This window comes from Hemibagrus wyckioides, linkage group LG17 (genome assembly GCF_019097595.1).
Source record: "Hemibagrus wyckioides isolate EC202008001 linkage group LG17, SWU_Hwy_1.0, whole genome shotgun sequence".
Taxonomy (NCBI): Eukaryota; Metazoa; Chordata; class Actinopteri; order Siluriformes; family Bagridae; genus Hemibagrus; species Hemibagrus wyckioides.
In genome coordinates, this window is record NC_080726.1 from 21715705 (window position 1) to 21737703 (window position 21999).

A 21999-nucleotide genomic window follows, 5' to 3' on the forward strand; every position below is an offset into this window, starting at 1 on the left:
TAAATTTCTCTAAAAAAAAAAAGCCACAGGCATAAGAATATGTTTTGTTAAACAGCCTATAGAGATCTAGTTCATAATTATTCATAAACATAATTATTCATTCTCTGGGAATAATATCAAGCAAGAATGGCATGGAAAAGTAGCCGAGAGCCATCATAAACCTACCTGGACTTTCACTGGATATATAAGATTCATTCTAGAAAATAAAAAAAGACTGTTAATATACCATAGACTACTGTTTTTCACTATGTGCTTTTTTAGCTTTCGTATTACGTTAATAAATGATAGTATTGAATATGTGCAATATCTCTGACTACGCCACTATATGACTGCATACATTGTTTACAGCTCTCTATTCTCATAGTCATTTTTTGCACCATGTCTATGTAGGAAAGTGTAGCATAGGAATTTCACTGTATATAGATGCTTAAAGCACTAACTTGAAAATCATTGACCTTTACTGACCTCAGGTAAAGAAAAAAAAATAAGTATTGCGTTATTTACCCCTGGTCTGCCCACACACGAGGGAGTGGTATTAATAACTGTCCGGTTGATGCTCGTTTTCTCTTCTTTCAATGAGGCAAGCAGACAATCTGCCTTTTCCACAGCTTTCTCCTGAGTGACCATATCACCGGAGTTCATCTCCTTGACCAGCTCACCTGATCCGAGACAGAGCAAAGTCCACACCCAAAAACAACTCACAACTTTTGAAAAACAACTTTTTTATGTGCACTTTCATAACGAAAGAGAATAACAACAAAGGAGATTGACATTAGAGCATCTAGAGTACAGTGTCAAGCCTAATAGTTAGCATGTATAGTATTAGTAGCTTGCGTGCAAAGTCAGCTAAATGTTTTCTATTTTCGATCGTGTCAAAGTGGAATAGAAATATAACACGCACTTATACGGTCCACGTTCGTCAAGAACTTCTCCAAGTCCAAACTTTCACACGAGTCCATACTTTAATTCAGCTAGCGGTCAACAACACAGTGAAGCTGCGCCTAGACGCGGAAGAGCTGTTACCATAGCAACGACGGAAATTACGTAGTGTACTGCGCCGCATGCTAGCGTACTTGAGTGAGTGAGAGACAGAGAGCGAGAGAGAGAGAGAGAGAGAGAGAAATAAATAGACCCATTTACAATGGAAGGGGGGGGGTGAGTGAGAGAGAGAGAGAGAGAGCGAGCGAGGGAAAGTGTGTGTGTGTGTGTGTGAGAGAGAGAGAGAGAGAGAGAGAGAGAGAGAGAGAAATAGACCCATTTACAGTGGAAAGGGGGGGGAGTGAGAGAGACCAAGAGAGAGTGAATGGAAAGTGTGTACAAGAGAGAGAGAGAGAGTGGGGGAGGGGGGATAAGTAGACCCATTTACAACGGAAGGGGGGGGGATGAGTGAGAAAGACCAAGAGAGAGTGAATGGAAAGTGTGTACAAGAGAGAGAGAGAGAGAGAGAGAGAGAGAGAAATAAATAGACCCATTAACAATGGAAAGGGGGGGGGTGAGTGAGAGAGACCAAGAGAGAGTGAGGGAAAGTGTGAGAGAGAGAAGAGAGAGATAAAGAGAGAGAGTGAGTAAGAGAGAGACAGAGAGAAAAATAAACAAATAAATAAATCTAAAAAAGGACACAACTCATTAACATGCAAATTAACAAGGCAGAAATACATATAACTGAATACACACTTTCTTAAAGAGAGAATATTCGTTAAATAATAAAAATGTTTTAATTAAATCAAGTTAATAAAATCAATAAAATATGAAAACATTACATTACGTATTGTTTTTTTAATTTATTGCTCCTTTTTAATTCTTTGCTACTCACATTTCTACAATTTTTTTCTGAAGCATCATCGGCTAAATGTTGTGCAAGAAACTCTGGACTAGAATAATTTAGGACAAACGTCACCATATTAAAGATATATGTTTATACCAGATGATAATAGATCCAATATATACCTGTGTGTGTGTGTGTGTGTGTGTTTAGCATGAAAGAATAGAATATATCATGCTTGCTTGATTATATACAGAAACCTGTACAGTAAATAAGATCAGATTTGCCGGTTTATTAAGAGATTATAAATAACCTTTAAATATACCGTCAATAGTTATATGACTCATTGTGCATTAATACAGAGTTGATCCTGTTATAATATCCTTCACTCTTCTGAGAAGGCTGCCCAGGAGATTTTGTTGGGATTTGTGCCCATTCACACACAAAAGCATTAGTGATGTGGGGTACTGATGGGTGAGGAGGCTGGGGTAGGTTCAACATATCTTCATGGGCCTCAGGGGCATGGTCATTATGAAACATGTTTGGTTCCTTGAAGAGAATTTCCATAAGAAGGGAAATGTTAATGTAGAAAAACATTTTAGACAATTACACATGCTTAAAATGTTTGGAAAAGGCCCATATATGGATAAGATGGTTGTGTGTCCTCAAAGTTGATGTGTTAGAAGCAGGAAAAATGGACAAGTGTAAGGATTTGAGTGAGTTTGACGAAGGGCCAGATTGTGATGGCTAGACCACTGGATCAGAGCATCTCCAAAACTGCAGCTCTTGTGGGGTGTTCCCGGTCTGCAGTGGTCAGTGTCTATCAATAGTGGTACAAGGAAGGAACAGTGGTGAACCGGTGACAGGGTCATGGGTGGTTGAAGCTCACTGATGCATGTGGGGAGGGAAGGCTGGCCCGTGTGATCCAATCCAACAGACGAGATACTGTTGCTCAAATTGCTGAAGAAGTTAATGCTGGTTCTGATAGAAAGGTGTCAGAATACACAGTGTATGATAGGTACCCTCTGATACTCTAACACTGCTCGACTGATCATATCTTTATATCTCTCAGGGTACACAGAAGCTATTTATCTCTTCTCTGTTTTAGCACCTAGATGGTAGAATGAACTTCTCCATATGTGCAAACAGCTGATTCGCTGGCCATCTTCCAATGTCTATAGAATCCTGAAGTGCTCTAATTATCCATTTAAATAAAAATAATTCTTATAATATTATGTATAAACAGACTCTCATGTCCGGACATTTTTAACTACACTGAAAACATTTTTGAAATTACTATATAAAGATGAGGCTTCATGTTTAAATAATGCAGACACTGATGAGCACATGGTGTAATTTATTCTAGGAGCTGTAAAATTCCATCTTAATCAGAAGCAGCTTGCTGGGCAACACTGACACTTTCGATGCCATTAAGCATCAACGTCAGGATCTAATAACTGGACACACCCATTTATCGTCATGTAAGTTGTGAGGAGATTAGAAATCGGGTTATGAAATAAAAAATGAAGAAATGATTAAACTTGTGTTGACATTGATAAAAGAGGATACATGAGAGAGTGAAAAATAAGGGACCGTAAATGATAGAATAAAAGAAGGAGGAAGCCGAATGTTGAATTTATTTTATTCGTTGGTTGAAACTATAAAATAGTCAGTATATTTTCTTCTTCTCTTTTTAATCACTTTACAACTTTTAAAACTATAATTAGTTTTATTCAGTTCATGTGAATAAGAATGCATGATTAGATGATTTTCCTCATCAGAACTTGGTCCTGAGTAAGAAGACAGAACATTTGGTAGCATTAAAGTGGTGGGATAGAATACAACACCATGTTTTATAGATAGATAGATAGATAGATAGATAGATAGATAGATAGATAGATAGATAGATAGATAGATAGATAGACAGACAGACAGACAGACAGACAGATAGATAGATAGATAGATAGATAGATAGATAGATAGATAGATAGATAGATAGATAGATAGATAGATAGATAGATAGATAGATAGATCTGGATAAGAGCATCTGCCAGATAGATAGATAGATAGATAGATAGATAGATAGATAGATAGATAGATAGATGTCATAAGCTTGGGTACTTTTCTTCATTTCTCTGTTGTTACTGCTCTTTTCTCTTTTTAGTGCCACTGTCATATTTTCTTACATTTTCATTTGGCATGTTGAGGTGAAAATGTCCTGTATAATGTACTGCATGTCTGCTGTGACTGTTGATTTGGGTGTGTGAGACAATGCTTTGCGTACAAACTAATAATTATGTCAATCAAAACGTGTTTTAAAACGCAAAAGAGAATTGTGTCAGGGGCCCCCTAGTGGTCGGGGCCCTGGGCTGCAGCCCATTAGGATAACGCAGCCCTGAGCCTGGGTTTGGCGGTTGCCAGGAGAACGATACTTACCTGACTGCATTGTGTAAAGTGTAAAGTTTGGTGAAGGGGGGATTATGGTGTGGGGATGTTTTTCAGGGGTTGGGCTTGACCCCTTAGTTCCAGTGAAAGCAACTCTTAATGCTTCAGCATGCCAAGACATTTTGGACAATTTCATGCTCCCAGCTTTGTGGGAACATTTTGGGGATGCTGATTAATATTACTGATACGGGTTAATGTAAAGGCAGGTGTCCCAAAACTTTTGGCAATATAGTGTATTACCTTTTCTTTTTTCCTGACAGGCACATTTTGCTGCAGTCTCCATTTTGTCTCAGCATGAGTTCCCCTCATCCCACCCAAACATATGAGATAGCATTGGAAAGGCCAGGATGTCCTCTATTGAGCACATCAGGCCTTAGTAGGGTAGCTCAAATGAGTCAAAAGATATAGATCAAAAACTAATGTCCATCACAGAAGACATAAATGAATAGGCTGGGTCTCAGGAGGATATATACAAATTATAGAATCATTTATTAGTATGGTGTAGAGCCTCATTTTGTGACCAGTACTGCGTCATTCAGATACAAATCCTTCACATATTATCATGCAGATGTAACGAAAAACAGTTTTGTATCCACAAACAAGAGTAGAAAAAAATAGGTAAATAATCAAAATAATGAAATAATCAAACTCATTTGTCACTGTGTGACGTTTCAAAGAAACTGCGCGTCTGTGACACAGAATAGAGTGAAAAAATATCTTAATCATCATTTTCTGAAAAACACACACCCAAAAAATATCCAGATAAATGCTTGCTCAGCAATCAGCACTTAAGTCACTTAATATTTAGTAGTGGATGATGTGACAAAAAATATCACATCACTATTCTCAAAGCTATTTCTGCTGGATATGAGACAAATCAGAGTGAATGTGTGTGTGTGTGCCCTGCGATGGGTTGGCACTCCGTCCAGGGTGTATCCTGCCTTGAGGCACAGGCTCCCCATGACCTGAGGATAGATTGGATAAGCAGTACAGACAATTAAATTAAATTAAATTAAATTAAATTAAATTAAATTAAATTAAATTAAATTAAATTAAATTAAATTAAATTAAATTAAATTAAATTAAATGATACAAATCATGCCACAATTTGCTAGAAATATATTTTTAATACTATATTAAAAAAAAAAAACGATTAGTGACCATTTAAACAAGTTTAACATTCACAGGGTTTGTATATTGCACATAAAATATGTTGTGATCATGTGATATGCAGGGGCTGATGGGTAATGTAGTCCAGTGCTGACCTCAGCATGACAAAAGCATCAGCATAAAACACGGTGGCTTAGTTGTTAGCACTGTTGCCTCACAACAAGAAGGTCCTGGGTTTGAATCTCGTGTTCGAACAGGCAGGGGCCTTTCTGTGTGGAGTTTACGTGTTCTCCTCGTGCCTGCGTGGGTTTACTTCGGGTACTCCCGTTTCCTCCCACAGTCCAAAAACATGTATATTAGGTTGATTGGTAATTCTAAATTGCCCATAGGATTGAGTGTGAGTGGTTGTCTGTCTATATGTGGCCCTGTGATGGACTGGTGACCTGTCCAGGATGTACCCCTGCCTTTCCCCCAATGTGTGCTGGGATAGGCTCCAGCAGATCCCTGTGACCCTGATTAGGAGTAAGTGGGTATAGAAAATGGATGGATGGAATATCAGAGCTTATAGAAAGCAAAATTTTTGTTTAGTAATTTATTAGTATTTCAGAAGTGCACTTCCGCATGTCATGGCCTGATCTCAGAGACACTGTACCTTTACACTGTACCTTTGGGAAAACTGACTGACTGGTCAGTGACATTTTTCAGCAGGATATTGGTCACACTGCAAACATCATTAAAGGAGTTCACTTCCAGAACAAACATTTCTAAAAATAATGTCCTCACCCCCTCGTCATCCAAGATGTTCATGTCATTCTTTCTTCAGTCGTAAAGAAATTATGTTTTTTGAGGAAAATATTTCAGGATTTTTCTCCATATAGTGGACTTCAATGGTGCTCTGAGTTAGAACTTCCAAAATGCAGTTTAAATGCAGCTCTAAACGATCCCAGCCCAGAAAGGCGGGTCTTATCACATCTGACGTAGGCGGAACAACAGACCCAGTGTTTACAAAGCGAACATGCAAAGACCAAGGAAGTGCAAATAAGTCAAACGCTCTTACTAACAAAAAGGTACTTTGTGTTATTCCACACCAACAACTTCGGAGCGCTCCTCCTTCTCCATACTAGTAAACACTGGGGCTGTAGCTCCGCCTGTGTCACGCGTGACCTTCTAACATGATTGTAGATTTTTGTTCTGGAAATGAACTTCTCCTTTAAAAACTCCTTGGAGTGGAATTCCGGTGGGATTTACAGAATTTAATCAGCTGCCTCAGACCTCCAACATCAGCAGATCAGAATCTGTGGAACACAGGGCAGGTAACAGCAGCTTTAAAAGTTCCTCATAAAGCTGTTACAGTATTTATTGTAGCACTGCAGTGGTGAGTTTGAGATGAGGAGCAGAAATGTATAAACCTTGATGCTGGCTTGATAAAGTCGGTCTGAGCATTTCAAACTGATCCTAAAGGAAGGAAGGAAGGAAGGAAGGAAGGAAGGAAGGGAGGGAGGGAGGGAGGGAGGGAGGGAGGAAGGAAGGAAGGAAGGAAGGAAGGGAGGGAGGGAGGGAGGAAGGAAGGAAGGAAGGAAGGAAGGAAGGAAGGAAGGAAGGAAGGAAGGGAGGGAGGGAGGGAGGGAGGAAGGGAGGGAGGGAGGAAGGAAAGATTTATCTAAAAAGATAAATGACCAAAGAGTGATACAATGTCAAACTAAGAATGACACAAGCAGATAGTTGGAGAATTGAGAAGAGTGTTATTAGTAGAAAGACAAGAGGAGTGATGGAGTAACACAGGTGGACTGATAGAAAGAAATAAGGAGAGAGTAAAAGAATGTTAATGGTAGAAAGAATGATGGAGTGAAAAGTGTTAATCGTGGAAAGACTGATGAGAATGATTCAGATAGATAGATAGATAGATAGATAGATAGATAGATAGATAGATAGATAGATAGATAGATAGATAGATAGATAGATAGATAGATACATAGATACATAGATACATACATAGATTTAGACTTTATGTTAAACAAAGTTACATAAATTGAAATAACTGAAACGTTGATAAATAAGGACGTGAATGTAATGAGAATCAGTGCACATTATCATGTTGATGTGATTATTCTGTGAACATTTCTAAAAGGCAAGGTCATGCATTGAGCACTGTGTTATAAAACTAAATATCAGTAATTGGTTTACATTTAAAAACGCTCGAAAAAAGTCAGGCATGCTTTCATCATTTCATTAAGCAAGGTCTTATATGACGTGGCCATTAGTTAAAAAATATATACAGTATATCTTTATATTAATGTCAATGACGGAGTGAAAGAGTGTTAACAGTGATAGATAGATAGATAGATAGATAGATAGATAGATAGATAGATAGATAGATAGATAGATAGATAGATAGATAGATAGATAGATAGATAGATAGATAGATAGATAGATAGATATCTTAGAAAGCCAGAGTCCTTACCACCAGCATGGTAACAGTGCCCCTAATCATGTACACTGTATACTGATATATTGAGGACCGGCTGAAGCGTTTTGGTTAGTTTAGGCCATGTAGCTTGAAAGTTCTAGGTGGAGTAGTAACAATACATTTCAATCAAATTTACAGTAACAGAAATAATACTTTAGTTCAAAGAGCAGATCTGAAAGGCAACAGAATTCTGCTGATTATTGACCAAAATAGAGTTTGTTTGCTGCAATAAGTAGCTAATAAAAGACCTAGAGCTTAAAGTCAGCATGTAGTTATCATCACTACAATCATTCGTAGTCCACTACATCATTTTGATGAGACCTGGTTGGATAGATTCTGACACTTCTGATGCTTCTGACACTTTTAGACTTATTTTTAGACTTTTCAAACACCTACATGTTGTGAGCTTTGGCTTCCTGAAGGTTGCCTGCTTTGGCTTCCTGAAGGTTGCCTGCTTTGGCTTCCTGAAGGTCTTTGCGTCAATATTCTTTGCCTTGTTATTGAATAATGTCACATCCAGTTTAATAAATAATTGATCTTTTCTTTTCATGTGGAGATGCATCTGATGGTACACTTGACAGGCATCAAGTCAAAAGCATTTTTGATAACAGGCATGTCAAAAGTAGGATGTTGCCGAATTAGGAAATTAAGTCATCAGTGTCTAGTTAGTGTCCTTATCAGTGTCCCAGCTCGTGATCAGTGTTCTAAAGAACAAGGGAACTGATTGAGACATGGTTCATGAACATTAAGCTTTGAAGGTTCAAGCAGTGGGAATTTGGGGCTCTTTGTGTTTTTGTAACAGGAAAAATAGTCAGAGAACACCAAGTAAGAACAGGTTGAAAGTCTGGGGGGACTTTGGGGTATGTAGATTGAAAGCTCAAGGAGGAGTATCGTTTAGAAATTTTGGGTAAAATAATAATAATAATAATAAGAAGAAGAAGAAGAAGAAGAAGAAGAAGACGAAGAAGAAGAGGAAGAAGAAGACGAAAAAGAAGAAGAATTTTCTAAGGTGTCTGTCTGCTCACCAGGGTTAATCTGTTTAATCCTACTATAGCCGAGGTGTGAGGAAAAAGGAACATGATGTTTATTCTACAGGAAAAAGAAAGTTCAGAGGGTCAGGGGAAGAGGAAACTGAAGGCATGCTTGTAAAACACAAAAGTGTTCTTTATTCTGTACTTCGCTAGTTTAAATCAACACACACACACACATGCTGTGTGCTCAGATCTCTTCCTCCCAGCTCTCATCTCTTTAACTTTTATTCCTGCTGTAACTCACTGCAACACAGAACAGTCATTAACACCATTCAGCACAGGTGTACGATCCTTAGCATTCACTTCCCTCAGCTCCGCCCTCCATTCACAAACCGGCGTTCAACACAAAAAAACAACACCACAGAGCTAGGACAGAAGTTTGTCTTAGCCACGTAAAGTGCACAGTGTGCAGCTGGGTGCAAACAGAGCATAGACAAGACAGTGCAAAAGACAATAAATACAAGAAAGACAACACAAAAGAACACAGGACACTTAGCGCCGAAAAGAAAGAAAAGAACATGTGTAATGGAATGTTAGTGAAATAAAATAAGATAAAATGAAATGATGTAATAAAATATCGTGCAAAAATACAACAGCAGCGGTTGAGGTAGTGCAAATAGAAATAAACATAAATATAACTATAGCAGCAGATGACAGGTAGAGGTAGTGCAATAAGTAATGAACAATATAAATTATGTGTGTGCGTGTCCACACAGTCAAGAGAGAGAGTGTGTGTGTATGTGTGAGAGAGACACAGTATACAGTTCAGTCCTGAGTGTGTGTGTGTGTGTGTGTGTGTGAGAGAGTGTAGAACAGTTCAGTCCCGGGTGTTGAGGAGCCTAATGGCTTGAGGAAAGAAACTGTTTCACAGTCTGGTTGTGAGGGCCCGAATGCTCCGGTACCTCTTTCCAGATGGCAGGAGGGTGAAGAGTGTGTGTGAGGGGTGTGTGGGGTCAGCCACAATGCTGTTAGCTTTGCGGATGCAGCGTGCGGTGTAAATGTCTGTGATAGAGGGAAGAGAGACTCTGATGATCTTTTCAGCTGTCTTCACTAGCCGCTGAAGGGTCTTGCGATCCGAGACAGTGCAGTTCCCAAACCAGGCAGTGATGCAGCTGCTCAGGATGCTCTCGATGGTCCCTCTGTAAAACACAGTCAGGATGGGGGAAGGGACATGGGCTTTCCTCAGCCTCCTCAGGAAGTAGAGACGCTGCTGGGCTTTCTTGGTGATGGAGCTGGTGTTGAGTGACCAGGTGAAGTTCTCCACCAGATGGACACCAAGGAATTTGGTGTTCTTGACGATCTCCACCGAGGATCCGTCGATGAACAGCGGAGAATGGTCACTCTGTGCTCTCCTGAAGTCAACAACCATCTCTTTAGTCTTGTCGAAATTCAGGGAGAGGTTGTTGGCTCTACACCAGGCTGTTACATGTTGCACTTCCTCTCTATATGCTGACTCGTCATTCTTGCTGATGAGACCCACTATGATCATGTCATCGGCGAACTTGACGATGTGGTTGGAGCTGTGCATTGCATTGCAGTGAACAGCAATGGACTGAGCACACAGCCCTGAGGAGCTCCAGTGCTCAGTGTGGTGGTGCTGGAGATACTGCTCCCGATCCGGACTGACTGAGGTCTCCCAGTCAGGAAATCCAGGATCCAGCTGCAGAGAGAGGTGTTCAGGCCCAGCAGGCTCAGCTTCTCAATCAGCTGCTGAGGGATGATTGTGTTGAATGCTGAACTGAAATCTATGAACAGCATTCGAACCTAGGAGTCCTTACAGTCCAGGATGGAAAGAAAGAAAGAAAGAAAGAAAGAAAGGGGGAGGGAATGGATAAAGAAAAAATGGAAGTGAAGGGAGGAAGAAAGGATAGATGGCTGGATGGATGGATGGATGGATGGATGGAAAGAAAGAAAGAAAGAAAGAAAGGGGGGAGGGAATGGAGAAAGAAAGAATGGAAGAGAAGAGAGGGAGGAAAGAAAGAAAGAAAGAAAGAAAGAAAGAAAGAAAGAAAGAAAGAAAGAAAGAAAGAAAGAAAGAACACTGTAAGAAATTAAAAGTGTGAAATATTTAAAGCAGCTGCAGAACATTAAGTATCTCAAGCTGTTGAGCCAGCACAGGTTTGAACAACAGCTTAGCGGCTAAGCTTCTGTTTTAGCCCTAGCACTGGTAAAGAATAAATAAATAAATAAATAAAAATAGATTAATGCCACGGGAAATCCAAAAAACAAACTCATTCTTGTCTGTACTAATGTCATAACAGCAATAAACTATCATTCCTTCAACAGCCTTTCTTTTTTCTCTTCAAGGAAATAAGATAAAAATATATATAACTTGTCATGTTTTTAAGAAACTTGAAAGCTAATCATCCTGAAGACTCCCACGTGTTAGAATTCAAAGGAATAACTTTTCCTCTTTTTACAGCACTGACACTGAAGACCATTTAAAACATAACAAAACAAAGAGAAATGTCTCCTCACAGAAAACTTCACCATCTTAAGAAATACACACATTAAGATTGTTCTCTTGAGCATCGCCATACTGTGTAAGTAACATTAACGACAAAATGACTCCATTAATATAAACCTGTGATTTGATCTGCAGCTGGATCTGTCAGAGCTGTCATTATAGGAACTTAATTATTGTCTTTTGAGCAATAAGAACAGAATTAGAGTTATCTATCACAGGATGAACTAATTTAAACCCTTGAAGCACCTTTGCCCACTCCTTCATCATCAGTAGAATGTAGGAGAATAATCACTATATATGTAATCATCATTAGTTTTCCTTTTTATTGTACTAATGCTTTCTAATGACTCAGAAGGGTTTTTTCACACTTGAACCAGTTCTGCCCTGGGTCATTATAACCTCTTGAGCATCAGAACTGGGCCAAGGAGCAATGGAAGAAGGTGGCCTGGTCTGATGAATCACGTTTTCTTTTACATCACGTGGATGGTGCATGTGTGCCGCTTACCTGGGGAACACATGGCACCAGGATGCACTATGGGAAGAAGGCAAGCCGGCGGAGGCAGTGTCATACTTTGGGCAAAGTTCTACTGGGAAACCTCGGGTCCTGCCGTCCATGTGGATGTTACTTTGACACGTACCACCTTCCTAAGCATTGTTGAAGACCATGTACACCCTTTCATAGAAACGGTATTCCCTGATGGCTGTGGCCTCTTTCAGCAGGATAATGCACCGTGACACAAAGCAGAAATGCTTCAGGAATGGTTTGATGAGCACAACAACCAGTTTGAGGTGTTGACGTGGCCTCCAATTTCCCCAGATCTCAATCCAATCCAGCATCTGTTGGATGCGCTGAACAAACAGGTCTGATCCATAGAGGCCCCACCTCGCATTTTACAGGACTAAAAGGATCTGCTGCTAACATCTTGGCTAACATTCAGGGATCTAGTGGAGTCCATGCCTCGATGGGTCAGGGCTGTTTTGGCAGCAAAAGGCAAACCAACACAATATTAGGCAGGTGGTCATAATGTTATGGCTCATCTGTGTATGTAGAATGTTGTTTTGTGTATTGTTGTTGTACACAAAGTCCGCATGAGTTCGGCATCTTCTCTTTGAATGTCCGAAATATTTATCAAGCAGAATCTAACTAGAGCTGGTGCATCTCTGGATGCCTCGGGATCCTCGCAGAGTTGGGCTCTCCTCAATGAAGGTCTGAAATCTTCATGAAGCGGAACACAACTGGAGATAGAACAATGTCTAGATGCCTCGGAATGGGTAGAAAAAGAGAAACAAGTGGAAAGGAGTTAGTGTAGCTACTGTTCAGAATAAGTTTCTTAAATCCTTACTTATTTCTGACTTCCCAGTTTGTCTTCCAAAGACCATAACTAAAAAATTTTTAAAAATCCAAAAAATCCAATTGACATGTTTTGCATCATCATTTTTTATTTAATTATTCTAATTATTGTTTACACGACATGCAGTATTTCTGTGACAGTACAAACACGTGTTATGAGGCACATGCTGTTCAACTTCTGATTCAGTGTCTAAGCGTCTAGTTGTAACATTGTCTGCAATGAGCTGAGAAAATATTCTGAAAATAACTTACAGCACACAAAAAGAAATTAAGATCTTATACTGTACATTCATTAAAAACATAAAAACATTAAAGGACCAAAGTGGATCATTTTCTCTCCTGCACAGACGTTTGAAGCTCCACATCTCCCAGCAGCAAGAATCTATTTTCTCCACCTTGGAGAACCATAACCATGTAAGCCTTGAAAAATTCAGTCATAAACCTGAACACAGTGCCAGGTAGAACCATAAATATAGACAGGTTTATTGAAAAACTAATAAATCATGGTTTCCATGTCTGCCCTAAGAAAACTTTGTGCCATCAACAGATCTCCACAGACCTGAACCTTTCTCACTGGTCATCCTAACACTTCTACTTCTAACAATCTTCCGATCAAGCTACCAATATCACTCTTTCTCACCCTATTTCTCTCTAACAATCTGCCTGTATCAGTTTCTCACTCCTTCTTTTCGCAAACACTAAAACTATCTATCTTCACTATGTTACCAAAAGTTTTGGGACACCCCTCCATATCGTTGAATTCAGGTGTTGTTTTTCAGGGGTTGGGTTCGGCCCCTTAGTTCCAGTGAAAGGAACTCTTAATGCTTCACCATACCAAGACATTTTTAGACAATTTCATCCTCCCAACTTTGTGGGAACAGTTTGGGGATGACCCCTTCCTGTTCCAACATTACCGCACACCAGTGCACAAAGCAAGGTCCATAAAGACATGGATGAGTGAGTTTGGTGTGGAGGAACTTGACTGGCCTGCACAGAGTCCTGACCTCAACCCCATAGAACACCTTTGGGATGAATTAGAGCAGAGACTGTGAGCCAGGCCTTCTCGTCCAACATCAGTACCTGACCTCACAAATGCTCTTCTAGAGGAATGGTCAAAAATTCCCATAAACACACTCCTAAACCTTGTGGAAAGCCTTCCCAGAAGAGCTGAAGCTGTTATAGCTGTAAAGGGCGGAACAACTCCATATTACATTCATGTGCATGTAAGGGCAGACATCCCCAAACTTGTACTATCTATCTATCTATCTATCTATCTATCTATCTATCTATCTATCTATCTATCTATCTATCTATCTATCTATCTATCTATCTATCTATCTATCTATCTATCTATCTATCTATCTGAATCTCTGTCACTCATTCCATATCTTTCTATCTGAAGCACTTTGTTTTATCTGTCATGCATTCACTCCGTCATTGACATTAATATAAAGATATACAGTATACATTTTTTACATAATGGCCACATGTCATAAGATTTCAAGCTTAATGAAATAATGAAAGCATTCCTAACTTTTTTCAAGCGTTTACATGTAAACCAATTACTGATATTTAGTTTTATAAAACAGTGCTCAATGCATCATAATGACCTTGCCTTTTAGAAATGTTCACAGAATAATCACATTACCATGATAATGTGCACTGATTCTCATTACATTCACGTCCTTATTTATCGTTTTTGTCATCATTTAAGTTATTCCACTTTGCATAACATTGTTTAACATGTATTCAATCTGCTTCTTTTGCTGAAACGTCCTCGATCCAAAACAAAGCCGTCATCTAGGCCGCCATCTGTCTCCTGTGCAGTAGCTTGGATGCGATAGTTGGGCTTGTCACATTCAGTGAAAGGGAGCAGTGCTCGTATTTCAAGACCGATTCATCACTTCACTCTGGCGCAGCATCCTGGCCTTCTGCTCCATGTTTAATTGGCAGTTCACCGTCACTTGGGCTGACCTCCAGGTTCTTATCTCTCAGCAGGCTTTCGACTTTCCTGAACACTGAACTTTCTTTGTGCTTCTCTAGCAGCCTGGCCACCTCCTGTCAAAAAATATACACAATATTAATCATTCTGTAAATTCAGAACCTGCTACCTGGTGACACTTCACCTCACAAGTGCGTGCCCCCGCTTTCAGCATAGTGCCTTACATCTAGACAAACGAAGCATGGGTTACAATTAATTGGCTTACATTCAGGTTCTCAGACACAGTTTCTGGGTGGTGTTTCTGCACTCTGTCGAACACGAGGCTATTAAAGGCTGAGTCAGAGCTTTGTTTCTTTCCTTCAGCTGCATCAAGCTCCAATCTGGCATGGAACAACTCACTTAGACACACTTGAAGAACCTGGAGTATTAAAAAAAAAGCAGCAGGAGGAGCACAATCGACACCCTGAAATGCTATGAAATGAAATGATCCTTGTGTGTTTGGGCCTGGTTCATACCTTAAAGAAAGCCCTTTGGAAATCAGCAGTTGTGTCAACGCTTAGTTGGTCGGTGGATATGTGAGCAGCACAGTGCAGAAGCAGCAGAGAGAAACCTCCGACAGACTGCAGCCTCTGCTGGCGCACGTACAGAGAGTTATCCATCTCCTACAGACACAGTCAGTGCTTTGGAAACCATTCAGACGCTAATTTTTTATAACCTATTGACACACGTCAACACAGTGAGAAGTGGCGGTGGTGTTGCAGCTTCAGCATCATCAGGTCTGCGTTCTTATCGATCCCAAAATGAACGCAAGCAGTGCCAGAGCAATTACAATGTAAACATTAGCCATACATCTTACCTCCTCTGCCTTATATTTTGCCTTCCTTTAACGAAGAGTAGGCACAGCTGAGACCATTAATGGATCATTTTTAACACTTTAGCTAGCTAACAGGCATAAAACACTAGTTTTAGTCTTTAGCTATAGTAACACAGCAACTAAATTAATTAAAATTTAGTTATTTTATTTTTTAAGCCCAATTTGCAGCCTTAAACTTTTACCTAATTCACCTGTATCTGGATACACATCAGCATTTTCTGGTGATTTCTGCTTACAGAAAAGATCTTCATGGATGGTGTTAAATTCTTTACAGAGTAAATTAAAGCCTGCTTTAGTACTGTTAAAATGGGATGCATCATTTAAATGATGTTCAACTAATCATATAAGCTGTTTGTAAAGGGATTTAACAGGGGGGGAAATAACACAAGAAGTGGCACTGTAAAAGCTTTAAGTATGTTATATTGATCATTGATTTCAAAGGGTGATACACTATATTGGCAAAAGTTTTGGGACGCCTGTCTTTACATGCACCTTACAAGCCCTTGGCATCTATAACAGCTTCAACTCTTCTGGGAAGGCTTTCCACAAGGTTTAGGAGTGTGTTTATGGGAATTTTTGACCATTCCACTAGAAGAGCATTTTGTGAGGTCAGGCACTGATGTTGGACGAGAAGCCCTGGCTCACAGTCTCCGCTCTAATTCATCCCAAAGGTTGAGGTCAGGACTCTGTGCAGGCCAGTCAAGTTCCTCCACACCAAACTCACTCATCCATGTCTTTATGGACCTTGCTTTGTGCACTGGTGTGCGGTCATGTTGGAACAGGAAGGGGTCATCCCCAAACTGTTCCCACAAAGTTGGGAGGATGAAATTGTCAAAAATGTCTTGGTATGCTGAAGCATTAAGAGTTCCTTTCACTGGAACTAAGGGGCCGAGCCCAACCCCTGAAAAACTACACCTGAATTCAATAGTGTAGTTTCCTGGTCAACCAATCACTACAGAAGATCTTTCCTGAAGCATCTTAAATACATATGAAACTTGACTGTAGTTACATCTGTCATGATACAGATATCTTAATGTGTTTAAACACAGAAGTATATGTAGTACACTAATCAGCCATAGCATTAAAGTAGTAGCTCAAGTGGTTATGGCTCTGGGTTGTTGATCAGAAGTTTGTGGTTCAAGCCCCAGTGCCCTAGATTCTTAACCCTCTCTGCTCTAGTGGCACTGTATCAACTCTGACCCCAACTTCCTCAACTGAGATATGCAAAGAAAAGTATTTGTAGGTGTGTTGACAATAAAGCCTTGTGAGTTGGAGCCTCTAAGGATCAAACTGAGATTTGTAGAATTTGGAGGCTCTTGAATTCTTTGTCATGTTCCTCAAAACAATTCTTAGCAGTGTGACAGGGTGAAAGAGGCAACTACCATCAGGAAATGTTGTTGCCATGAAGATGAGTACTTGGTCTGCAACGATTTTTAGTTAGGTGCTACGTGTCAGAGTAATCACCACATGAATGTCAGGACCACTTTTGGTAGGTACTGCCCACTGCATCCTGAGAAAACAACTGGAGTCATCACTGGAGAACATCAAGCTGCTTGGAGATGGTCTTATAGCCTTTACCTTTAACATCTAATCTCCTGAGACAACTCTCTCCTTAGCTTTCTGTGCTCCATGGTGCACATCATGATACCAACCAGCACAGTGACTACTTTTTACTCTTTAAATAGGCAGACTGACTGATTACAAGTTTGAAGACACCTCTGATGCTAATTACAGGACACATTTTAATTTAACATGTCCCTATGGTCAAATTATTTTCAATCTTTTCTACCATCATTTTTGTCCAGGCCAGTTTCATTAAATTGTTTTGTTGTTTTTAATGCTTCTGTTGAACCACAATTCAAAAGCGACGTCAGATTTTCATTCGTCAAATTTTCAGTACATTTTTATTTATTATTACTTTGGTCAGTTTCAGGTTATTTCAGTGACCATTCTGGGTTTTTCTTTCACTGTTGATAAGAATGTGGAAAGATCCTAATATTCAGATCCTAAAACTGCAAAGCCTGTCCAGCTGTATAATGCTAGAAATTCTAAATGCATCAAACCACCTAAAATAAATGATATTATGTTAAGTAAAAATTATCTCCTGTGTCATCTTTCATCTTCAAGACAGTTTTTTAACATTACCGCATGCTTACTTTACTTCTATAAATACCTGGTAATGAAAGGAATTGCGGAAAGCATTGCAGTGGTAGTTATTTGTAGGAAGACTCGAGGCGAGGTGTAATTTCACTGCTGGTGCCTGGAAAGTACAAACCCAAGCATAACTAATCGGAGTAACTTTCCAATACATCAACCATTCCATTATGTCATTGTTCAGTGGGTGTAAAATATTCCTCACAATAAATCAAAATGAAGGAGTGTGTGTGAGAGACAATAGGGAGATTCAAACCACTCGGTGTGTGTGTAGCAGTTGGAGAAGAAGCTGTCCGTGCTGGTAGATGAGAAACTCCCGGGGATTAAGAGTGTCTTCGGCAACTTTGACAAGCTCTCCTTCACAAGCCCACTGCGCATCCAAGAAATCAATAAAGGGGCACCACGAACCTGCAGCACAAAGACACCAAGATCAATCCCTCCATTCTCACTTAATAGACTAACTAAAATTAATTGCAGCAAGTGTTTTGTAATTCTTTCAGCAAGTGGCCAAAAAGGGTTTAGGGATGACCTGTGTGCTCACCACTGAGAAAGCCTGGGCCTTTTGCTCGGTCTCTGAGCCGCTGTTCCACATCTTGGATAAGCCGGAAGAGTGGAGAGAGCTCCAGCAAACTCGCCCAGTCCTCACCTGGATGATGAGGTAAACCACATGGCAGTTAGAATAATTAATCATCTTTTGTGAAATCCAGGGGCTTTATTATCATTTTAATATATCTACAGTATATACGGCTGGTACAGTTCACAGTAAAATGAAATAATGTTCCTCCAGGACCATGGGGTTGCATAAAGCAGTACAGACCAACATGAGACTACATGAGACTACACAGAGCTACATGAGACTACACAGAACTAAATAACACTACACAGAGCTACATGAAGCTACACAAAATTAAAAAAAGACTACACAGACCGATATGAGACCATATGAGACTACGCAGAACTAAATAACACTACAGAGGTACATGATACTACACAGAACTAAATAACACTACACAGAGCTATGAGACTACGCAGAACTAAATAACACTACACAGAGCTACATGAGACTACATAAGACTTCACTGAAATAAATAAGACTACACAGAGCTACATGAAGCTACACAAAATTAAAAAAAGACTACACAGACCGATATGAGACCATATGAGACTACGCAGAACTAAATAACACTACAGAGGTACATGATACTACACAGAACTAAATAACACTACACAGAGCTATGAGACTATGCAGAACTAAATAACACTACACAGAGCTACATGAGACTACATAAGACTTCACTGAAATAAATAAGACTACACAGAGCTACATGAGACTATACAGAGCTACATGAGATGACACAGAGCTATATGAGGCTATGAAGAGCTACACAGAGACTACACAGAAATAAGACTACACGGACCTACATGAAACTATATGAGATGACACAGAACTATATGAGACTACACAGAACCATATAAGACTAAACAGACCTGTATGAGACTACACAGACCTATGTGAGACTACACAGAACTATATGAGAATACACACACCTGTATGAGACTACACAGATCTATATGAGACAGACCTATATGAGACTACACAGAACTATATGAGACTACACAGACCTGTATGAGACTACACAGATCTATATGAGACTACACAGACCTGTATGAGACTACACAGATCTATATGAGACTACACAGAACTATATGAGAATACACAGACCTGTATGAGACTACACAGACCTATATGAGACTACACAGAACTATATGAGACTACACAGACCTATATGAGACTACACAGAACTATATGAGAATACACAGACCTGTATGAGACTACACAGATCTATATGAGACTCCACAGACCTGTATGAGACTACACAGATCTATATGAGACTACACAGACCTGTATGAGACAATACAGACCTACATGAGACTACGCAGGCCTAAATGAGACTACGCAGGCCTACATGAGACTACGCAGATCTACATGAGACTACATAGACCCACCTGAGACTACACAGACGTACATGAGACTACACAGACCTACATGAGACTACATAGACCTACATGAGACTACAGACCTACATGAGACTACATAGAGCTACATGAGACTACACAGACCTACATGAGACTACACAGAACTATATGAGACTACACAGAACTATATGAGACTACACAGACCTACATGAGACTACACAGAACTATATGAGACTACACAGACCAAGATGAGACTACACAGATCTATATGAGACTACACAGAACTATATGAGACTACACAGAACTATATGAGACTACACAGACCTACATGAGACTACACAGAACTATATGAGACTACACAGAACTATATGAGACTACACAGACCAAGATGAGACTACACAGATCTATATGAGACTACACAGAACTATGAGACTACACAGACCTACATGAGACTACACAGAACTATATGAGACTACACAGAACTATATGAGACTACACAGACCAAGATGAGACTACACAGATCTATATGAGACTACACAGAACTATATGAGACTAAACAAACCTATAATCGACTACACAGACTTATATGAGACTACACAGATCTATATGGGACTACACAGACCTACATAAAACTAAAATGCAAAAATATATTACAATCTAGTAATAAATTTATAACATACTAGCAATTTAAAAATGAAATTTACAAAAATTGCAAAGGGGGAGGAATGGTGTTCAGTTGAATGTGTGTGTGTGTGTGTGTGTGTGTGTGCGTGTGTGTGTGTGTCTAGTCTATGTGTATTGGGGAGTCTGATTGCTTGGAGGAAGAAACTGTTACACAGTCTGGCCATGAGGGTTAGAATGCCTCAGGAGGATGAAGAGTTAGTTTGAGGGGTGTGTGGGGTCATCCACAATGCTGGTGGCTTTCCGGATGCAGTGTGTGATTTTCTCTGTTGCTGGGTGATCTGTTACCATTTCCAAGCCAGGGCATGATGTAGCTGCTCAGGATGCAATTGATAGTCCATCTGTAGAATGTGGTAAGGATGGGGGTGGTAGATGGGGCTTTCTTAGATATGGTACTGGTGTTGAACCAGGTGAGGTTCTCAGCCACGTGAACACCAAGGACTCTTCTGAAGTTGGCTGCAGCATATCCTCTATGTATGCAGACTCATAGTTCTGGCTGATGAGATCCAGCAAGGTTATATCATCTGTGACCTTGATGTTGTGATTGCGAGTGAGCAGAGCGAACAGCAGTGGGCCGAGCACACAGCCTTGTGGGGCCACGGTGCTCAGTGTGGTTTTGTTGGAGATGCTGTTCCTGATTCCGGACTGACTGGGTTCTCACAGCCAGGAAGTCCAGGATCCAGCTGTAGAAGGCTCAGCTTTCCGATCGAGTGATGAGGAATGACTTTGTTGAATGCTGAACTGAAGTGTATTCACTTAGACCTGCTGTTGAATCATCTTGAGACTTAATTACTATCTGAAGTTGGTACTTAGTACCCCCTAGTGCTTCAAATATGCAAAGACACTTTTCAGCTTATGGAAGCTTAAGTTTCTAATCTTATCTTTCTTCTCAAATCTTTCCTACAAATGCAAATTGTCTTACCTGACAGTTTGGGGATTGTTATGTGCATAGGAAGTGTCTCCTTGAGAGTTTGGGCATCTGATTGGGCACAAAGTTGAGTTGGTTAGCTGAAGTGCAGTCACTAGCGATGTGACAGTGAGAATCTTGCCTTACCCTGGCTTTGAGCAGGGCTTACATCCTGTTCTGTGTGTGTAGGCGATGTTCTGGACAATACAGGCTTTAAGCCATTCAGCTCACTCACAGACGAAGCCTTTTCATGATCTTTCAGGGATTGAGCGGAAACTGCTGCACAGCAAAACTGATTGGCATCTGTGCGTAAAAAATCAAATTAATATCACAATGGGCAGTCAGAATACAACACCATACAGAGAAAAAATGCTGTTCTGACCAGGAAGAATAATTCATTCATACTTTTTAATTAATACCTTTAGCTACAGGGACTGACACAGTCCATGCTCTTGAGCTTGTGTCCCTGTCAAACACCTGCTTCATTGGCAGGTCTGCAAAAGAAACAGTAAAGACTACTAAAGAAAGCAGGACACGCTCATTTCCATTTCTATGTCAACAAAATGAATGAGCGTGTTGTACCTGAGCTCCGGTGGCTCTGGGCACCGATGAAGAGACGGGAAAGTTTGCCATCCTCCAGCAGCTGAATGAGGCGATCCAACTGAGGGAGGATTTTGTGCTGAGTCAGCGCCATTGCTTTCAGAGGGTTTTTTCTGCCTCTGTGCTGCACCATACCATAATCCCTATACGAGAATGAGCCTGATAATATGGCCTATTGAGAGGGGGGAAAACATGCGTATAGAATTTTTGTGTGTAATACTACTAGTGCAA

At 40.1% G+C, this 21999-nt stretch overlaps 2 protein-coding genes across 20 annotated transcripts in view; both read right to left on the reverse strand.

Annotated features, from left to right (window-relative positions):
• Positions 1 to 1028, reverse strand: part of ttc12 (tetratricopeptide repeat domain 12) — a 23115-nt gene extending 22087 nt beyond the window's left edge. For 2 of the 3 annotated variants that reach the window (XM_058414620.1, XM_058414619.1), the window contains exons 1-4: positions 902 to 971; positions 505 to 659; positions 166 to 196; positions 1 to 9 (exon numbers count right to left, since the gene is read on the reverse strand). The exon at positions 1 to 9 is cut by the window's left edge and continues 69 nt beyond it. In XM_058414620.1, the coding sequence (XP_058270603.1) occupies positions 1 to 9; positions 166 to 196; positions 505 to 659; positions 902 to 959 (253 nt within the window). In that variant the 5' untranslated portion in view covers positions 960 to 971. Of the gene's footprint in view, positions 10 to 165; positions 197 to 504; positions 660 to 901 lie in introns of all 3 variants that reach the window. The other variant, XM_058414618.1, reaches the window with a different exon arrangement.
• Positions 1029 to 12695: 11667 nt separating this feature from the next.
• The window catches only part of si:dkey-103g5.4 (uncharacterized), a 28785-nt gene continuing 19481 nt past the window's right edge, over positions 12696 to 21999 (reverse strand). For 2 of the 17 annotated variants that reach the window (XM_058414334.1, XM_058414337.1), the window contains exons 23-32: positions 21751 to 21940; positions 21588 to 21662; positions 21316 to 21471; positions 21184 to 21240; positions 18133 to 18249; positions 17860 to 18011; positions 17623 to 17709; positions 15091 to 15237; positions 14841 to 14993; positions 12697 to 14691 (exon numbers count right to left, since the gene is read on the reverse strand). In XM_058414334.1, the coding sequence (XP_058270317.1) occupies positions 14539 to 14691; positions 14841 to 14993; positions 15091 to 15237; positions 17623 to 17709; positions 17860 to 18011; positions 18133 to 18249; positions 21184 to 21240; positions 21316 to 21471; positions 21588 to 21662; positions 21751 to 21940 (1287 nt within the window). In that variant the 3' untranslated portion in view covers positions 12697 to 14538. Of the gene's footprint in view, positions 14692 to 14840; positions 14994 to 15090; positions 18012 to 18132; positions 18250 to 21183; positions 21241 to 21315; positions 21472 to 21573; positions 21663 to 21750; positions 21941 to 21999 lie in introns of those variants that run through there. The other 15 variants (XM_058414340.1, XM_058414335.1, XM_058414339.1 and 12 more) reach the window with 15 other exon arrangements.